Source organism: Falco cherrug, chromosome Z, assembly GCF_023634085.1.
Source record: "Falco cherrug isolate bFalChe1 chromosome Z, bFalChe1.pri, whole genome shotgun sequence".
NCBI lineage: Eukaryota > Metazoa > Chordata > Aves > Falconiformes > Falconidae > Falco > Falco cherrug.
The window spans coordinates 27,414,017-27,435,042 of NC_073720.1; the positions used below are offsets into that span (position 1 = coordinate 27,414,017).

Sequence of the window (21,026 nt, forward strand, 5' to 3'; positions counted from 1 at the left end):
GGCACCCAAAAGAAGAGTCCCAGAGGCCAGGCTGCACCGGGGTTGACGTGGAGAGCAGAGTGGGTGGACTTGGGGTGCTGCAGGTGTTGTTTCCTTCTGATAGAGGCACCCAGTCGGATAGATGCGTGATGTGTGGCAGTCTTTGCTCGTGACAGATCCAGACTAGCCTTGCCCCAAAGGCATGCTTAGTGAGGTCCACAGGCTAAGTGCCTGGTGGTGTGTAGAAATGTTATAAGTTAGTTGAGCTAGAATTAAATTGTTTTAATACTTTTTTTTTTCCCCATCCCAAAAGAATCCTAAAAGCAGGCTTTAATTTACCCTCAATTAGCCTTTCCTTTGGTTTCCCCTTGCAAGCATTTAACATTTCAAGCAGTTACAGTCTCCCAGCAGAAATTCAACATTTCTGTGTTGTTATAGCAATCTGTATTGTAAAAGCTGAGAGAAGTAGCCACTGGTTCAGTTTGCTTCTCTGGCACTTAACTTTTGCCTCTCTACCGTGTTTCAGTATGAACTTGGGTGATTTACCCAAGCAGGCTGCCTATGGATGGTGTACAGGTGCAAATGCTGCTTTTCATATTTGTGATGTGCCCACTGTAGGGGTTTGCACACTTCTGGGTACTCTGCAGTTTCATGGGCTGTTAATTTATGTTTACAGATTGCTGGAAGAAGATCCAGTAGTTTGCTACTACTAATCCTAAACGATTGTTTTTAGGAAGGTAAACTTCCGCACATCTGGCTGACAGCAGCTGGAAGGGACTGTTAAGGCAACAGGTCTTTACAGATATTACCCTGTGATCAGACTGTACTTTGCTTCCCTAAACCTTTGCTGTGTTACCCAGGATATATATGTATGAATGTCTATAGACAAATATGTGTTATTTCTTCTGTTCTCATTTCTGTGTTCTCTCTCTCTTCCCCAGTTGCTGTAAGTCAATAGTAACTGAGGTCTAATTCTAGTGTATGTCCTTATGTGTATTTTCTAGCATGTTGTTGCCTTCAACTTGGCCTTCCTTCCCAGTGCTTCCTTTAGCTGGCCATAGCTCGATTCATAACTTTTGGTACACAGAGGGGAAAGCTTATCCTCTGGTTTTATGGATTTTATAGGTGAGTGTTGTGCGAGCTCCAGGAGAGCTGCAGAATTCTTCTACAGCCTCCCGAAAGATGGGACATGTGCACTGGATTGAGGCACAGAGGAAGGAGTGGAGCTCCACCGCCTGCTAGAATAGTGCTGTGTATTTTCTGGTCCTTCTGCAAGCCCAGCCTCCTTGTCTTAGGCAGATACAGACAGCTGAGCCTGGCTGGAGAGTGCCTTGGAAGGGAGGACTGAGAGTTTCAATTTGAGAGCGGCATGGCTTAGTCTTTGCCCAGTCCTCCTGGGAGCGTTTATTTTGCTGACTAAGGCCAACACAGCATTCAGCAAGTGGAATGACTTGATATTCCAGATCAAAAAACTTGGTCTGAACTTTTTCAAGAGGGTGTGAAGTTCTTCCACCACCTTGTTCCTCCTTTTGTGTCATTGACCAGCTTGTGCATTTGCAGAAAGCAAATTATTTTAAGTCTTTGAAGGTGTAAAGCTGCCCCAAACAGTTTCTTAAAGGGAGAAAAATAAAAAAAAAGGCAGTGAAATACACCAGTGGAAAACCCGTCCATTTTCTGGGTGGGATACAAATATTGCTGTCATGGACCTAACTACCAATCCCTCTTCTGGTCCAGCAGTAGATAAAAGCAGATGCAGAGAACAGAGTGATGGTCACAAGAAACATTTTTATTGGTAAAAAATTCCTGTCAGAAGTCTTGGCAGCTGGTAATTGCCTGATGTCATGGTTCCAGGGAATTTAGCTTTCCATCCGTATTTATGTATTGGCAACAGTAACTGTGGAAACTCTCAACAGCCAGCTGATTGCCTAATTCCTTCTTGAATCCTGCTGAGCTCATGGTCTTTAATGTGCTTTGTGACAGGCTATAGTTACATGTTGTGTAAGAACACATTTTGTTACACAATGCAAATGTGTTTCCCTTTGACTTGTTGGATGTCTGTTTTCTTTGAACATCCCTTGCTTTAGAGGTGCACAGGATAAATAAAAACCCATTCACCTTCTCTCATTCAGCACTTTGCATGCCAGCCAGTAAGTGCCTTTACCAGGTTAGATGCTGTGTATGTGTGTATATAGACCAGCTGTGTGATACCTGTTTGTCTCAAGATAAGATCAGTCTCCATTAATTTCCTCAGGAGTCTTCTTGCATGTAGAAGAGAACATGCAAACATTTTACAAAATAAGGCAAGACGGCAATGCCAAGCCCCCTTCCCACTATAAAATCTTTGTGTAAAAGATGGAATGCTGGTCCTGCATATAGTATGGTAGCAACTGAGAAAGCAAGATAACCAGAGGCAGCGTCTTGTCAGTGCTACCCCAGATAGGTGCTTCAGGTAGCTCTAGGTGCCTGTTCCTATCTGACACGTGTCATTTGTTCCCTCCTGCTCTGGAGAAGACTGTGTGTACAGTACACTGTGATGTCTGAGTAGGGCTTTGTGTGCTGCATGTGGTAAGAAATAGGGGTTTTGCACTTGAATGAAAACCTGATGAGATTTGTGGTGCCCCTTCTGTCCCGAGGGGTTTCATTCCCTGGTCTTGTACTGTTCCTCATGAAATTCTGGTCTTCTACAGAAACTAACTTCATCCTGGTTAGAAGCAAATGTTTCATGCTTAAAGAACAAAGCCATTGCCCTTGTACTGCTATGCCAAGCCTGGCTGTGAAGTGTAATGGTGGTAACAACAAGGGAGTATGAATTTCATGTGATAAGGATGGCACAGGAGGGTCAACGGGATATTGGTGGTGGTGAACTGCACTGCTGGAGAGATGTTGGAGTGCTTCCGAGTGGTTGGGGACACATATGGCCTGATACTATCTGGACCACTGTTGAGATGGTGACATAGTGTGTTTTGTAATAAAGAATAAAACCAACCCCCCCATGCAAACAGATGGGGCTAATTGCTGGCTCCTGATGCTCTCATGTGACCAGATGCTAGCCAGGATCAGGGGGAGGTCCTCCATAAACAAGGGAGTCAGTGGAGGAGCTGAAATTTCTCACCAGTGCACCTTAATTCCTTCTTCCACAGAGGATTTGAACCATGTCGCCACAGTCTTCTGGATTTCTGACCTCTTTACATGGGACACTAGCATCTAGTGCTTGGCAGTGCCAAAAACCATAGGAATGTTCAGCGAGCTGACTGTGGATCCTTTGCTCATCAGCTGCAAAGAGGGAGCCCTCAGGACTCTCCAAGTGATTTCTTGCACATTGCGGTCTAACTCTGGACCACACCGGGCTCTGGTGATCTAGATTGGTACCTTCAGTCAGAGAAGTGTGATGCGATGGTGTTTTTGTTGGTTTGCCTAGAAACAGCATGTTTGGCACTGCGTGTGTCCAGGGCTACCATAGATAGAGGAGAGGGGGTTTGGAGCAGTGGAGAATATGCTTATTTTCCCCCTCCTTTTTCTTTGTCCAGGCCGCCTTTTTAAAGGAAGTAGAGAGCAAGTGAAGTTTCACTCCCTGGATGAGGTGATCCTTGTTCAGCCTGGAATGGTAGCGATCATCCTTGGTAGCCAAGGAGACCACTGGTCAGAGTCACAGGGCGGGCTTCACAGAGACATCACACCACACAGAGAGGTCTTCTCCCTCCAAAGAAAAACAGGGCAGGTTAGCAGTGTTCCCCTCCACAGGGCTTCCATCACATGGCTGGAAACCTGACTTTGGTTAGGAGCAGCTTTTAAGAGCAACTTTTCTCCAGGAACACAGAAGGAAATAGGTAAAGGGGAGAGCTGAGACATTGAGCTGGGATTAGTTTGGAGAACGAATGAAGGAAAGCGCCTGCTGGGATCTTTTGCTTCATGAAGAGATAGATCTGTTTTTTCCCTTTGTTAGCATACCTGGAGGCTGTTTGTAAAACCTGCAGGGAGCTGCTGAGCTCTGGCTTCTACAAAATAGGTATGTGTTGGCTTACCCTGCTCCCTTCCACAGTCTATGCCTGGCATGCCCAGGAGAAACAAGGAGGTGGCATTTCCTTCTTTCTGTTGCCCCCAGAAAGGAAATATAAAGGAGAAAGATGTGTAGGGAAAGAGAAAGTCAGGGAGAACAGATTCATGAAGCAGCTGTACCTCAACAGGCTGTATTTTAACTGAAGCTACAGCTTGTAAGACCTGACAGTGGTGGGAATGCTAAAGATGCCTAAATTAATCTTCCAGTAAGTGTTGCATGCACACCTCAATACTTGCTTTTACATGCATACGTGGGATCTGCAGACATCTGAGCCACTTCTAGTGACCCCACCATTTTATTCACTCCAAAGCATTCCGGAGCTGCTGCCTCTCGAAAGAAAATATTGGAAACTGTTAAATTTAGAGACAAAGCAGAACTTAGTTTTAGATAAGTAGAGCTAAGTTTAATGCTGCACCTGGATGTGGACTCTGGTCTAATTTTAATTCAAGGCTAGCAACAACGCTGCTTGCACTTAGCTGGTTAATCAAAGCTGTATATAGCTTTTCTTGTGGTCATACCTCAGTTGTTAAATTGCTACACAGGAATGTTATTAAATACCCTGCTGCATAAAAAGTGGCCATGTGTGTGTTTTTGGAGTCACATCTGAGGTTGTGTCACACAGCAGAGAACAGCATGGATGTGCTATTGCTCACTACTACCCCTCCTGCCTTCAGAAGGTTACATTATATACTCAGTCCAGTGAATGGAAGTGCTGTGTCTTCATCCATCTCTTTCTTCAGGGCAGGTTTGCAGTATTTTCCAGAAGGAATCTTGACACAGGTAGGACTTTGGGCTTGTCAGACCCTGTTGGGAGAGGACAGGAAGGAAATTAATTTCCCCTTGGACATCTTCATGGGCCAGCCCCAGTGTTACAGACAACGAGGATGGTCTGACTGAATTCTTAAGCTTTCAGTTTAATGCTTCTTTTTAACAAGAACACTAGTATCTACTGTTAAGCACACATTCTTTGCAGACTCACAAGAGATCCCCTTGCTGCTCCCATTGAATCCCTGGAGTTACTTGGGAAAATAAACAATCCTTCTTACTCACTTAGAAAACAGTCATGTTTCTACCAGTGCAGGGGTTACTGTACTTCAATTTGTGACTCATAAGAAATTAAAAAAAGGTTTGGAAAATAAACAGTGGGAGTCTTGTTCCAACACTCTTATTTAGCTGGAAATGATCTGAACTCCAAGTTGGTTTATTGCCTTCAGTCAGCTATTTCTGGGGAATAAAATCTTTGCCTATTATTGTGGTCAAATCTGTTTCTGAATTAATATGATGATTAAGGAGAAACTGCAGATTTCCAGTGCCCTGTCCTGCTAAGGTGGTGTTTATACTGTGGACAGACCAGTGTGCACATGTCTTTGTTAGAAGCTTGATTGTCTCTGATGCTTAGTTCCTGATTTAAAATACCATCGTGTCTTTGTTTTCTTGCAGAATGAAGAGACACAAGTGTCCCTACAAATGTCCATCACGAAGGAAGATCTTGATCCTGTGTGTTACGGGGTGGCTGATTGCACTGCTGAAGCTTCTCCATGTCGAAAGACACTTTTTTCCCTCTAAGGGCATTTATTTGGTTGAGCACTTCTTGAGCACTTCTTCTTACGTTACAAACAGGTATTCCCACCTTAGAAATGAGATCCAGTATGAGATTAATTGTTCATCTATATATGAACAAGATCCCCATGAAATTGGCAAGAGTTTAGAGATAAGAAGAAAAGAGATAATTGATTTAGCTGATGAAGATGTCGTAGCAATGACAAGTGCTTGCCATGTGTATCGTTCACTTAGGAAATACCACCTTAAACCTGTTTCTCCTGAGGAGGAGAATTTTCCAATTGCCTATTCTTTGGTTGTTCACAAAGATGCAGTAATGGTAGAAAGACTTATACATTCACTGTACAGTCATCAAAATATTTACTGCATCCATTATGACCAAAAAGCAGCAAAAAGTTTCAAATCTGCTGTGAACAATCTGGCTAAATGTTTCCCCAATATTTTCATTGCGTCAAAATTGGAGACAGTGGACTATGCACATATTTCACGTCTGCAAGCAGATTTCAATTGTTTGTCTGATTTGATGGACTCCTCAGTTCCCTGGAAGTACGTTATTAATTTGTGTGGCCAAGATTTTCCTCTGAGGTCAAATTTTGAATTGGTCGCTGAACTGAAGAAACTCGGTGGAGGAAACATGCTGGAAACTATAAAGCCAAGCAGCAGCAAAAGAGAACGATTTACTTATCACTATGAACTTATGAAAGTGCCTTATGAATACATGCAGATGCCTGTAAAAACCAACATTTCCAAGAATCCGCCACCTCATGATATTGAGGTATTTGTAGGCAGTGCCTATTTTGTTCTAAGCCGAGCATTTATTCAATATACCCTTGAAAGCTCTCTTGCAAAAGATTTTTTTGAGTGGTCAAGGGATACATACTCTCCAGATGAACATTTCTGGGCCACTCTTGTACGTGTTCCTGGAGTCCCTGGGGAAGTTCCAAGGTCAGCCCAGGACATAACAGACCTACAAAGCAAAACTCGTCTGGTGAAATGGAATTACCTTGAAGACCATTTGTATCCTCCCTGCACTGGTACCCACCTTCGCAGTGTCTGCATCTATGGGGCCGCAGAGTTAAGATGGCTTCTGAATTACGGGCACTGGTTCGCCAACAAGTTTGACTCCAAAGTAGACCCTGTCCTGGTAAAATGCTTGGCAGAAAAACTGGCAGAACAACAGAGAGAGTGGGTATATTTGTCCTCTGATAAATACTTTCTGCACATAAATCCTGTGAATGCCTTGCTATAGCAGCACTGTATTCCCTGTTGTCAGTACTATGTACTGTTAAGCACAGTGCCTGCAGTTCCTCTGCCTTGACCTGCTGCAGGATGTTGGCAAGCGAAACATACATTCTGCATGAAGCTCAGGGGCCTGGAGAGCCAGGTGCCTGGCCATTTATTTATGAAAAGTCTTGCCTTTCCTATTAACTGTTTTGTAACTTGCCATAATAATCCTGTAATTGTTCTTCAGAGTGATTCTGTGAGGGTAAGGTTTGCTTTTGGAGGCTCTGCTGGTGTCTGTCCCAATGGAGTACTTTAGAAATGTGTTTTACATCAAGTGTGTTTGCGTCTTTCCTAAGAAACTCCAACGCCTGTCCCCTTTTCCTTCACTTTTGTTTTTCTTAAAGGTATGAAACAAAGACCTCTGTATCTGCTACCTCAGGAAAACTGGAAGTGCCCAGCTCACAGACAAAACCAAGAGATCCGCATGACACCAAATGAGCCATGTGGCCTCACCTGAAGTCCCAAACTGCCTGTCTGTGGGAGCTAACAAAGACCTTTGCAATGTGACTATGACTGGATGATACAAGGGAAAGATCCTTAGATACCATATTGTCTGTAGCATCGTTCTCTTCTCCCAGCTCATTTGTCCATTACTTTTCCTTCTGTGAAGCGTGTGCTCAGGTGCTGTGCCCTGCCTATGAAATCAGTGGTTGTTGATTGAAGCAGAATTAGGTGGTGTTATCCTCTGAAGGCAGTATACAAGCATGCCCTACAGGCAGTCTCTGCAGCCCCTTACAGTAGACATCCATGCCAAAAGAGGTTGATCTTCATTTCTCCCTCTGCCTGTAGAAATATCTTCCTCTGTGTGTGTACTGGGTTTGCATGGTAGAGTTTTGGTAGTGGGGGGGCTTCTGTGAGAAGTTACTAGAAGCTTTCCCCATGTCCAATGGAGCCAGTGCCAAGGCTGAGGCCATCAGCAGTGGTGGTGGTGCCTCTGGGATAGCATATTAAGAAGGGGGGGGGCGGGGAGGGCAGGGTGAAATCTGTGCCAGCATAAGAGAAGAGTGAGGCTGTGTGAGAGCAACAACCCTGCAGACCCCCAGGCCAGTGCAGAGGGAGGGCAGGAGGTGCTCCAGGCATCAGAGCAGAGAGATTCCCCTGCAGCCCGTGGTGAAGACCATGGTGGGGCAGCCTGTGCCCCTGCAGCCCATGGAGGTTAGCGGTGGAGCAGATATCCACCTGCAGCCTGTGGAGGACTCCATGCCGCAGCAGGTGGTTTCCTAAAGGAGATGGTGACCCCAGGGGAAGCCCGTGCTGGGGCAGGTTTGCTGGCAGGACCTGTGGACACTGGAGCAGTCTGATCCTGAAGGGTGGCACATCACAGAAGCGTTGCACGCTGGAGCAGTGTGTGAAGAACTGTAGCCTGTGAAGAGGAATCATGCTGGAGTTTATGGAGAACTGTCTCCTGTGGGAGGGACCCCAAGCTGGAACAGGGGAATAGTTTGAGGAGGAGGGAGCGACAGAGACGGCGTGTGATGAACTGGCCGCAACCCCCATTTCCCAACCTTCTGTACTGCTCTGGGGGAGGAGGCAGAGAAATTGGGAATTAAGTTAAGCCTGGGAAGAAGGAAGGGGTAGGGGGAAAGTGTTGTGGGTTTTTTCTGATTTGATCAGCAATGAATTAAACCAATTTCCCCAAGTCAAGTCTGTTTTACCTGTGATGGCAATTGCTGAGTGGTCTCTCCCTGTCCTTATCTTGAACACAGAGCCTTTCGTTATATTTTCTCTCCCCTGTCCGGCTGAGGACAGGAGTGATAGCGTGGCTTTGGTGGGCACCTGGTGTCTAGCCAGGATCAACCCACAGGCACTCTGAAATCCCAATCCTCTTGAGACAGTATGTCTACACACTGTAGGTAACAAGTGCTATTTCTAATTAGCGTTCCTCAGTGTGATGCTACGATGAAATGCAAAACATGTGAAGTCAAGTGGTAATCGTAAGAACAGCCATATTGAACAAATGAAGACCTTGTGTAGAAGTGTCTTTGTGTGCAAGTCTTGTTGCCTTGTGCCACCATGATCCCAGGCTGATGGGGGCCTGAGCAAGCCTTGGTTGAGCTGCAGAGCATCTGTTCTCTGACAGCCTCTGCTTCCCATGGCCGTGCCAGGCCTCCTTGGTAGCGAAGCAGCTCAGGGGCCTCCTCGCAGCTGGGTCCCCATGCTGCAGCATGAGAGAAGTTTGTTAATCCAGGGGTCTGCAGAAACTCCTGCAACTCAGGAACACCTCTTGGCATTTTGGGGGTTTGTCTGGGATGTTGCTGTGCCACAAGTTCAGTTTCGGTGATTCCAGTGGACCCTGGGATCTAGCTTGCTCCACGCCACTGTCCTCTTTCTACCCATCTGGCTTTTATTAAGGGGCCTCTTCCCACAAGTGACTTGGGGATATCTTGTCTTATTGATCCACAAATGGTTGCAATAACGACCATGTCTCATACCCATGACCAATTTTGGGTTTTTATTTGAGTTGAAAGAATGAAGTAATTTTTTGGTCTCAGTTTTTGTTTATAAATGTACTCATGGTCAAGTCATCTGTGGCTTGAGATTGGGTTTGAGAGTCAGGAATCATGGGCCTTTTTCCCCATTTGTAACACTGATTTCTTATGAGACCACATCTAAGTTTTCTGTTCCAGCTGTTCTAGCTGTAAAATGGGAACAATTATGTTCTATTACCTTGCTAAACACTTCAAAACCTATGGGTGTTGCGGGTGGGTTGCACAGTACTACTTGCTTATTAAGCTATTTATGGAGTCTGTGGATGCACAGGTCAAGTACTGCTTTGATGTACTGATTCTGAAATAAATGAAGCTTATTTTTAAAGTGTGTGTCGCTTACTTGAGTGACTTCCCATGTCTGCCCAGGGCTGTCCTGACTTGATGCAATTTATAGATACTTTGTAGAAAATGAAATATTGACAGTATTTACAGATTCATGCATCAGTACTTGTATATAGAGAGTTCCCCTGTGGACAAAAGGTTGATAAAGAGGATGTTAGGATCCCAAAGGGCCAAGCCACTGCCTTCTGCGCACATAAGTTGATGTGTAATGATACATTTAAAATTTTTTCTTTACTTAAACTGGCTTTATGTATGTATATACACACATCCCCATTTGTGTTTGAGTGGTTTGCTCTACCATAAATTTATAAAAATAATCCCCCAGCACATTTAACTTAACAAGTAAATGATTTTGAACAACATGCAGCTTTGTGGTACTTTAACTGAATTGGATGGAATGATGCCTGTAATTAGTTTGAAATAAGGCAGCTCATGCTTCTCTAGATAGTGAAGAAGTGGATGCAGATATGGCACAGTGTGAGGCAACATCACCACTACAGCTGTATGCTTGCTAGCTAGGGAAGTAAAATTTCTACAGGCACAGTTGCAACTTTATGAAGTGCTGATTTTCTAATGAATAATAGATATTTCTGTTTTTTGGAGGTGACTTTAAAGGCTATTCAAGCTTGTAGAAAGGCAGTTCTCAAAAAATATAGGATCACTCAGTGTGAAAGATCATCTAGCCTAGCCCACCCTCCTGCTCACAACAGGTTTGACACTAGATTTGGGCTGGGTTTCTTTCTGCTCGGCCGGCAGTCAAGCACCATGCAGCCGCTTGCTCACCTCCTGCCACCAAGAGGGATGGGAAGGAGGATCAGAAAGGAATGTAAAACTCAAGGGTTGAGATAAGAATGATTTAATGGGTAAAGCAAAAGCTGCGCATGCAGGCAAAGCAAAACAAGGAATTCACTCACCACTTCCCATGGGCAGGCAGGTGCTCAGCCATCCCCAGGAAAGCTGGGCTCCATCATGCGTAATGGTTACTCAGGAAAACAGACACCATAAAGCCAAATGTCCCCCTTTTTCCTCTTGCCCCAGTTTATATACTCAGCATGAAGCCATATGGTATAGAATACCTCTTTGGCTAGCTTGGGTCACCTGTCCTGGCTTTGTCCCCTCCCAGTTCCCCATCCCTCCAGCCCTCTGGCTGGCAGGGCCCAGGGAACTGAAAAGTCATTGATTTAGTATAAACATCACCCAGCAACAACTAAAACCATCAGTGTGCTGTCAGCATTGTTCTCACACCAAATCCAAAACACAGCGCTGCACCAGCTACTAAGAAGAAAATTAACTCTGTCCCAGCCGAAACCAGGACATTGTCACAGGGAGTTTCAGATCTCTGAGGAAGATTCTGCAGCCTTCTGGGGCAACATTTGCCAATGTGTCCAGGAGAAAGAACAGCCAAAATATAAGTTCCTTAACTTTTGAGTAATTTTGTGGTTTTTGACTTCTCGTTCAGCAGTGTAGATGCAATACCAATGCCTGTATCATAGTTAAGTGATTAAACTATCAGGGTGGGTAATGACTTCATCATTTACCTTTTGGCTTCATCATCTTTGTTCTTTACACAGGTAGGTCTTTCTTTGCTGAAAATGGACCCGAGGCATGTTCTGCAAACACCTTCTTTCAGTGAGAGAGTTTATGTCAAAGCAAATAGGAAGTTTTATTCGGACTGAAATTTAAACTGTAGGCAGTTATCTGCTGTTCTGTTCTCACAGGATTTATTTTTTTTTTTGGTTGTAGTAAAGCTCAGACACACCTTTCCTCTTCCCTCTCTTCCCCTTCCTCACTTCTCCTGAAAAAGATTCCTCTTATAAGTTACTTCATGAATTTGAAATACATGTATGTTTGTATGTATTAGATGGTTACCTCTGTCTTTGTTCTGCCAGTGCTGGATGGAGCACCTGGACTATCAGTTAACCTGATTTTCCCATTCAGGAAGGATGCATGGGCAGGGTGCTAGTGCTGCTCCTGTCGGCACTGGTGCATGGGTCCAACCCATTGTTTTGTTAGTGGCTGAAAACAGCAAAAATGCTGAATGCGTTCTAACATGGAAAAGTTAAGTGAGGAAGGAAAGGAAATAAGGAGGTTTAATGGAAGAGTTGCAGAGGAAACGTTTGTACAACTTGTCTTACTAATGAATTTATTAGGCTGGACATGGAGACAGGAGGATGGTATACACAAACATAAATGCCTCACTATACATTTTCTTTGATATTGGAGTAAAAGGATGTGAAAGGAAAGACGAGAAATTAGACACCTAATCTGTAATTGTAATTGAAACAGACTTGGCCTGTTCAGCATTTCTATGGCTGCTATCATTACCGTGGCATTTGAATCAGAATGTATAAACACGAGAAAAGCAGTATTTGGGCAGCAGGTGTGGAGTATATGTGGCATACTAGTGTGTGTTTACAATGAGACCTTGATTTTTAGTTCAGGTGTCCTATCTGTTTCTATTTGGTGCTTTTACAGAACTTGCGTCATTCCTGGTGGTGGTAATTTCCACTCACATAGAAAAGATACTCAGAACAGTGTGATCTGTTAGTGAGATGTGGTAAATCTGTACTGAAAGTACCCCAGCACTGTTCAGTATTTCAAGCTGATAGCTGAACTCTCTGTCCTGGGCCTGTTTTTTCAGAAATACTGGGCTCTTCTATTTTCCTATGACTAAACTAATCTTTATAGTAGTAGTCCTTCTTAGAAAAGGGAGAAAGCAAAGCCATGAAACTTTGGAATGAGGGATTTTCTCAAGTGAGACAGTGTATTGGGTTTGCATGGCAAGGTTTTGGCAGTAGGGGGGCTGCAGGGGCAGCTTCTGTGAGAGGACCCCAGCAGCTGCCCCTGTGTGTGACAGAGCCAGTGCCAGCCTGCTCCAAGGCAGACCCACCGCTGGCCAAGGCCGAGCAGCAGCACCTCTGGGACAGCATATTCAGAAAGGGAAAAAAACTGTCTAACTGCAGTCATAGAGAGGAGTGAGACTATGTGAGGGCAACAACCCTGCAGACCCCCAGGGCAGTGCAGAAGGAGGGCAGGAGGTGCCCGAGGCACCAGGGCAGAGGTTCCCCTGCAGCCCGTGGGGAAGCCCATGGTGAGGCAGCCTGTGCCCTGCAGCCCATGGAGGTTAGCGGTGGAGCAGGTGGATGTTCCCAAAGGAGGCTTGACCCTGTGGGAAGCCCATGCTGGAGCGGGCTCCTGGCAGGACCTGTGGCCTTGTGGAGCGAGCAGCCTGGGCTGGGGCAGGTCTGCTGGCAGGTCTGTGCAGGGGGTCAGGGCGTGGGGGCTGTGACCCCGTGGGGGACCCAGCTGGAGCTGGGTGTGAAGAGCAGCAGCCACAAGGAGGGACTCATGTTGGAGGAGTTCATGGAGGACTGTCTCCCGTGGGAGCGACCCTACGCTGGGGCAGGGCAGAGCGTGAGGAGCCTCCCCTGAGGGGGCAGGAGCAGCAGAAGCACAACCAGTGTCAATCCACCAGAGACAGAAGGAGCCAGATGGTATATTGTAAAGGGAGACAGGGACAGTACCTTTTCTTGCTACAGGGCTGACACAAATGTGTCTTAGCAGAGATTTGCTTAAATTGAAATGCTTGCATATAGCACAGTTGCTGCTGCCATCTCTGATCAAAGAAAGCTAGACTCCAGTTAGTACATTTTGAAAACAAAGATCATTCAGGAAAATCTGCCTGGAGCCTGTATTTGTTTCTGTTGCAAAAAATAAATGCTGTGAAAAATCTTGAAAATTTATTGCATCTTGACAAAGAGGTTACAAAAAGACTCAGGAGACTGTGCTAGCATCAGCGAGGGGAGAAGAAGGAGCCCCTGATTTTTTTTGCTCAATGTTCAAAGGCAGGTCAATGCTTTTTATGATGTTTTCTGTGTTATTTTTAGAAACTAATTTAAAGATGTGCCAATTTGAAAAAGTAGTGATTTTTGAAAAAGTAGTGCTTGACTTCCACCTTGCAACTCAACTGTTTGCTATAACACATATGAGTTTATTTAAAAAGACTCTTCCCTGGGCTACAATTAGAGACTTCATTGCAATTTAATTAAAGGCAGCTGAGCCTCTTTTCTCTGCCTGAGTTTGTTCTTTGAGACAGAAAGGATAGCAAGTCTAAGCTTTACCTGGGGCGATGAGAAGATTAGAGAGTATATGGAGACTGCAGGTGGCATTATTACCACCACAGCATAACAGCTGGGAAATAAGAATAACTGCATCTTATGCTGTAGAGGCTCAAGTCACCATCTATTCATAAACATGATGGGAATTAGAAATCATACTGTTGGAAATAACTACATGCAAATAATATGGTGCTAAATTGCTAGAGGCCATAGGAAATAGGATGAAAATACAAGTGGTATGTGCAATTTTATCTGATGCATGGAAAAATTAGCTGTAGATGAATTTAGACCTTTCAGCAGAAAAGTAGAAGTCCTCCTCCTACAGAGGTTCAAAATGGAAGAATTTACACATCAACTTCTTTTCTCCAAGAGACTTTATGCTTGCTTTTGTTTCCTATGGTTGTTTCTTACCTTCTGGTATGGCAGTCCCAGTTCCTTATGGCTTTAAGATACCCATATGAATTAAATTTTATCACTTACTTCTCATTTATTCTAAGCTGCTTTTGAGTCCAGAATTTGCTTTGTGTCCTGTAGCATGTATAAGGTTTCTTAATACAATCAGCATGTGCCATGGCTAAATTTCCATTTAATTGGCTTTAGCAGGACATGTGCATGTGCTCAGCTACCCTGGGCCTGAACTGGTACAATAGCTATGAGCTTCCATCACTAGGAATATTTTATTATTTTATTGTGTTTGTATTTCAAGGAAAAATTATCAAATGTATCCTTTTTTCCTATGCCAAACTTTGTTCCTATGCCTAACTTCTTTCTCTTGTCTTGAATTTTGCTTGGCACAGACTATATGTAAAAGAAGTTGTGTCAAGAAGATGCATCCAAAGGAGTAACATTATGTACATCACCAAAAAAGGAAAAAAATAGTTGGTTTGTAGAAGTCAAGTGATTGAAAAAACAGATGATGATGGTACTGAACAGGGATAAATATATGCAGCTGTTATTGCAGCCAGTTGGACAGTCACTTCTCTGACTTTTGCATTGCTCTTAAAAATTTGCACTGTTCTTAAAAATGCACTCTTATTTCCAAGCTTTTGCTCAACTGGCATGTGAATGACTGCAATGGGTAAAGCTTCATCCTTCTTTGCAGAAAAGAGTTGTAGCCTCTGAAACCATGAGCAGGTTTAGATGGTTTATTTCTTCACCAGACCTCTGATTCCAGATTTCCTATAAGGTAGAGCAGAACCAGAAAAGATCTGGCCAGCGGCATGCAAATGATCAGGCAACACAGCCTCCCAAAGGTGAAGCTGCTGCCAGAAACCAAGCTGGGGCAGGAGTCAGCCTACTCAGCCAGCAGAACAAACACTGACTCTGTTTCATTTCATTAGAGCACATCAGCATCATTATTTTCCAGACCAGGCAGCTAATTGTATTATCTGTGTTGTTTTCATTGGCTGAAGAATCTTGGAATTCTCTTTTATGGCTTTCTTAAATGAAGATTTATTTAAAATCTCTGTACATATATTTTGAGAACAGACACAGTATGTCTTCTTGTACTGCATGCTTTGTCCTCATTTAAAACAGCAGCCAAATCAGGTTCTGAAGTTATAAAGCTGTAAAGAGTCAAAGATATGAAAAACTGAGTCATCCTAAAATTAAGTAGCTTTAGCATTTTGGTTCTCTGTGGTCATTAAGTGGAGAGTTTTATATTCATTTTCAGAAACCTGAGACATTTCATAAATTGGAATAGCAAGAAGTGGAGATATTAAAGAAAAATTTACCCAGAGCACTTACCTGGAAGTTTTTGCTTATGTCTGTGCTTATGACTCTTTCATTTCAGTAGCTGGACAGACTTGCACACCACCGAGCTGCTGCAGCTGGCACTGTGGCACGGTTGCCAGCTTCTCCAGTGCCTCAGAGGCTGCACTCTCCCACCAGTGGGGCAGGGTCACTGCAGTCAACAGGCAAGGGGGCAGAAGAGGTGGTGTCTGTCCCACTGCTCTAGAAATAACCCTTTGGGCAGTGATCTGATTATCCAGCAGCTTTCAAAGGCTGTTGGAGTAGGTAAACATGACAGACAATGAGCTTCAATATTGCAGCGTTGGGAAAGAGTGGGGACAAGGGCTGGCCTGCAGTGGATCCCAACATGAAAAAACAGACTCAGGCGTGCAGAGATGTTCCCTTCAAATGACCAGATGCAGAAAGTGGAGGTTTGAGTTGCATTAAGGAAATGAATTGCACTCTGTGAGCTAGTTTAACTTGCAGCAGGAACTCACTTGCTTAATCCAGGAGTATTTGGCCACCATTTCATCAAAACAGAGTTTTCTTGGCTGTTGTAATTCTACTATTTTTGTTTTGTTTGCATTTTTGACAGACTTTTTTCAAATCTACTTCAAATTTTTTTGAAGTTGTTCAAGTTCAGCTGATGGGTAGAGTGACATAAACTTGATTTCAAAAGGGTTTCAGCTGCCTTTAGAGGCTTTCCACAACTGCCACATTAGCTGATGATAGTGTGGTTTGGATATTGCTCACCAGATCCAAACAGAGAGTTTAAAATGAAAATGAAATATTTCCTGTTAAAAAAGGGACACTTTGCATGATGTCTGAGAGAGATGGCTCTGAAAATCCATTCTTCTGGTGGCTGGTGTCTTCTCCCCTGATGAAGGCATGATGAGGCTGTGAACCTTTGTGCTCCAGGAAGCACAGTGACTGCTGGGCTATAAGGGAAGAGAACCTGCATCCTCTTTTGGGTGTTGTTAATTGACCTGAATGTCCAAGGCTGAGTTAGCTGGAAAGACTGATGAGAAGATCATGTTTGTCCACCCAGTCAAGGCATAGGGAAGTGCCTGCTCAGACAGTTCATTTAAGATTTAGCTGGTTTTGCACAGAGTCAGAAGGTGATGCAGTCCTGGAGTGCTATCAATTGAATGGTAGGCCACCCAGCAGCTTCTCTTGTCTCCAAGGCTGGGGTGGGGGCATGTTTGAAGACTAGAAAGCTGTGGGGTTGTGTAGCTGCTGATTCCACCTGTGGGCACATTGCTTCACAACAAACTGGTCCTGAAGTCTAAGAGTGGATTCATTCACATTTCCTCTGGCTGCTGTGTAAGTCCGCCTGCAGAATCCTGTTTCTGTTTTCTGTTGAGTCTGTTGTTATGATCAACCATTTGATTATGTTCTTCATTTTTATGATATGTACAGAAAAGCAAATTCATTTGCATCGCCTTGCTGAGGAGTCCTGGAAGGCATGACCAGTCGACTGTTCATCACTGCAGTTTGACCCTGCTGATGTGAATGAACCATGTGCTGAATGTTTAATGGAAACTGAGTTACAGATGAGTGACTTGACCAGATAAAAATAAAATAACACCCAAGGGAAAGGGAAAGCAGCCAAAAAGGAGTTATGCCAGTGATTCTGATAAATGGAGATACCTGCCCTTTTTTACCCCGAGCAAAAAAGCAAACTGATCCTGGGCCACAAATGCAGAAAATGAACATAGCAGCTACTACAGCATTGCTTAATCTAGCAGGCAGACATACAATGGAGGTCTAGTGGCTGGGACATGATGCCACATATTAGCAATAAAATTCAAGTTATAACTCTTTTTCAGCAAAGGAATTTGCCTTTGGAACAAATTGCCAAGGAGTATGTTTGATCCTGTGTCATTTGAAGATATTGGTAGTTAGGCTGTAACTTCAAGGCTTGATGAGGGAATTACTCTAATTTTCCATGCCCTGTACTATGCAGAAAGCAGGCTGCATTTGATCAAGGATGCAGAAAAAATCATAGAATCAACTTAGGAAAAAGTACAGCTAAATTTAAGTGGTAGTGGGAGTTGCTCATATTGACCATTATAACCACGATTGTGATATTGAACATTATAAAACCATTCATAAACACCAGTGATGGTCATCTACATATAGAAGTGGTTAGCTTTAATTTTTCCGCTCTTGCTGAAACAGCTGAAGCCCTACTAGTAGGAGAAGTCACGTATGTTCAACAGTGCTTATCCTTATGTAGTTTACTCTTGTTAGGAAGGACAGGAAGCAGTGAAAGGGAAGATTACCTGTTACAGCACATACACATCAGTAACAAGTCATAAGCCTAATCAAAGATATTAGACCAGTACAAACACTTCAGCATAAATGTCTGAAGACTTAAGATCAGGGAATCTGGTGTGGAACCAGTGATCCAAATGGGTAACTGTGGGCCCTGGGACTTGAAATGTCAGGGCTGAGGTATCAGCTGCAGTTAATGATGCTCCCAGCTTGGGTATGGGGGGAAGGTCTGCAGCTGTCATTTGTGATTGCTGGTCTTGCAGCGATAGCCTGATGTATGTGAGCTTTCATGCTATAGCCTTCTGCACCAGTACACCTACTGAGCGTCTTGGTTTACAAGGTAAAGGAAAGTTAACAGCCAGTGATGCAAACTTGGTGTAAAAGCCAAGCTGAAGCTTTCAGTGGGTCAAACACTACTGAAAAGCGACCTCTGTAACTGAAGTTAATGAAAAGGTGCTGCTGCTGCACAGTCCCACCTTGAATGATCCTTGGTGTAAGGTAACCACTTTCTCTCCCAGCACAATTCTACTTTGGACTCCAAAGTGTTTCTCTTCACTGTTCCTTGCCTCCACATGAATCCTGTTCCTGCCACCAGGCTGCTTTAAAAACTATAGGCAGGGCTTACTCAAAGGTTTTCTGAGAAGTCTAATGCTTGACAGCTACCAAGCAACTTTTCCAGTTCCAGAAACTTTTTTGCCATTTCCTGAAACAGAGTTTTAAATTCCAGTTTGCCAGGCTCCATGGGGGCCTCAGAGAAAGATTAAACTTTAATTAAATATTAGGAGGAAAAAGAAATGGTTGAAATGTGAACGAGCCATGGAAGTAAAAGGTAATATCTGCTAGTAATTCTTGCTGTTGTCTCAGCAACACATGCCTGTGCTTGCAGTGTTGAGGGACTGATCCCTTCCTGCTGTGGCTGCAGTGACTCAGCTTGGTTTTCTGCTTGTTTTCCAGTGTCAGGAATGGCCTATATGGCAAATCAGTTTTACACTTCTGCTGGAAAATATCTCAAATATTTAATGACTCTGAAATGGGTTTTCGTGTGTTAGGGTGACAGGAGTGTTAATAAGTGGACTGTGAACCTGCAGCTGCATTGGGCTGGTCACCTGCTTTGTCCACGGGGACAAACTGCTACCCTACATTTATGAAATTTTGTTTCAGAATTAAATTGGCTAAAAACCCTATGGTTTTGTGGATACTGCTCTAAGAGCAGGGCTGCTTTATGAATACAATGGTGTCTTCTGGGGCTGGTGGCAGAGCTGGAGGACCTGCTACTGCAGGGGGTTTGTGGGAGGGAGGCAGAGGGGGACGTTCCCCCCCTGGGCACAGCTGTGCCAGGCCCAAGCAGAGGGACTGGGGAGCTCTGCAGCCCTCCATTCCTCCATTACTGCTGGGAGAACAGGGAGGTCTGTGAGGCCAGATGGAGAGACTGGGCATTGGGGGGGGGGTGGGGGGGGGTGGGGGGGGGGTGGGGGGGGGTGGGGAAGAGAGGGGTGGGGGGGGGTGGGGGGGGGGTGGGGGGGGGGTGGGGAAGAGAGGGCTGGGGAGCAACAGAAAAGGGAGTGTCTGCATAAATGTTGTGGTGAGCTCCTTGCAGAGTATATATAAGATCTGGATGGCTTGAAGGTTGTTCTTTTTCTTCAATATGCATGTTGTTGTTTTAGCTTTTGTCAGTATTTTTCCATTCTTACTTTTATTGCTTTGAAAAATGCAGGTTATCTTAGATGACCTCCAATTTAAGATCCGGGCAAATGCCTTAATCACATGCCCAGAGCCTTATCTTCTTCCTGGATCTGTATGTAAAGAAACAGCAATTTCTGAGGGCCTGAATATAGCTTAAATAGTGCCAATGTGCGTATGCTGGCTTTCTTGTGCTTAAGCAAGCCATTGCTTAAGTTGTATTGCTTTTGTTTCTGTCTGCTCCCATGTCTGTACAAGGGTGTAAAATCAGGCAGCCCCTGAATGTGGTGGGTTTGATACTGCAAGTAACCTGGTGTGAGAGCACAGCATGAGTCATGCTATTGAGGAAGAAGAGACGAGACTTCACAGATGCAGAATATCTCTGGAAAAAAAAAAAACAAAGTGCAAAGAAATTAGTTTTGATTGGGCTCTGCTACAACAAAGCCTTTTAAATAATGACAGTTGGATGCTAATTATATTTTGCCTTGAAGCAAAGCTCTGAGCTTGATACTGAATTATATTAGGCTTTGAGGAACTTACCAGTAAACTTGTCAGAAAATATCTGCTGAAATTGCTGTTCTGCAGAATACTGGACTTCTGATTAAGTTATTTCTTCTGCAATCATATTGACTTTTCTTTGAAAAAAGTTAAGTTTTAAAGATTCCCCTTATTTTTGTTGTTGCTTGAATATGAAAAACTCAGGTTTTCCGGTGAAACATTTTCCTAGTTTCTCAGTGAAAATATGTCCAGATGCTGCAAGGTTGTAATAGGTAGCATGCTACTGGAAGTGAATGGTTTCTGTTTGCAAAATGTGCTGAAGAACGGAAGTGCTAATGAAAGTTAAGCAAAAAAATCTCCAGGAGGGTTTGACCAAATATTAATAACTTGATGGCATATATATACACCTCAAGTCCTCTCCTTCTGCTGGCTCCTTTTCTCATCTTTCTTTTCTGGCTTGTCTTATGTACTACTCTTTTTCCACATTTGTGGCTAGGTAACTTCTGCTCTGCGGCCTGTCTGTAATACCACTTGTCCTGATAAACTGAAGAAGAATGAATTACCAAGGTGTATACTGCCTTTGGCTAGGGGAAAGGGAAAGCTTGTTGTATTCTTCAAACCTGTGCTCTGAAATAAGCAAGAAATCTTTATATGAATATAACATGAACAGGAGCTAAGACTTTGGACTTGACCACTCACACAGCATGCACAGAACTGTGGTGTTCAGAATACATACTGAAATTCTGAGACTTGTTGTCACCTTTAGTATTAAAAGTGTAAATTATTATTGCAAAGCAAGCTAGCAGTAAATAATAAACAAGTGTGGTACCTGTATTTGGGAAGTAAGTCTCCTGCAAACGCCCTGTGGCTCGGTGTATGTGTGTGTATGTCCTTGTTACCTCTCTGCCGTGAACAAACCTTTGACTCACTGCTTGGCACACAGATTTTCAATCAGCCCATATATGGTGAATAATGCAACAGTTACCAATGTGATATTTATTTCTAAACGCT

At 43.9% G+C, this 21,026-nt stretch overlaps 1 protein-coding gene across 3 annotated transcripts in view; it reads left to right on the top strand.

Annotated features, from left to right (window-relative positions):
* Positions 1-21,026, top strand: part of GCNT4 (glucosaminyl (N-acetyl) transferase 4) — a 68,353-nt gene that overhangs the window by 13,274 nt on the left and 34,053 nt on the right. The window contains exons 2-3 of one of the 3 annotated variants that reach the window (XR_008730155.1): positions 5,477-6,781; positions 7,225-8,035. Coding sequence is in view for 2 of the 3 variants with exons in the window: in XM_055698441.1 (XP_055554416.1) it covers positions 5,478-6,781; positions 7,225-7,318 (1,398 nt within the window). In the remaining variant the exon portion in view is untranslated. Of the gene's footprint in view, positions 1-5,476; positions 7,155-7,224; positions 9,695-21,026 lie in introns of those variants that run through there. The other 2 variants (XM_055698441.1, XM_055698442.1) reach the window with 2 other exon arrangements.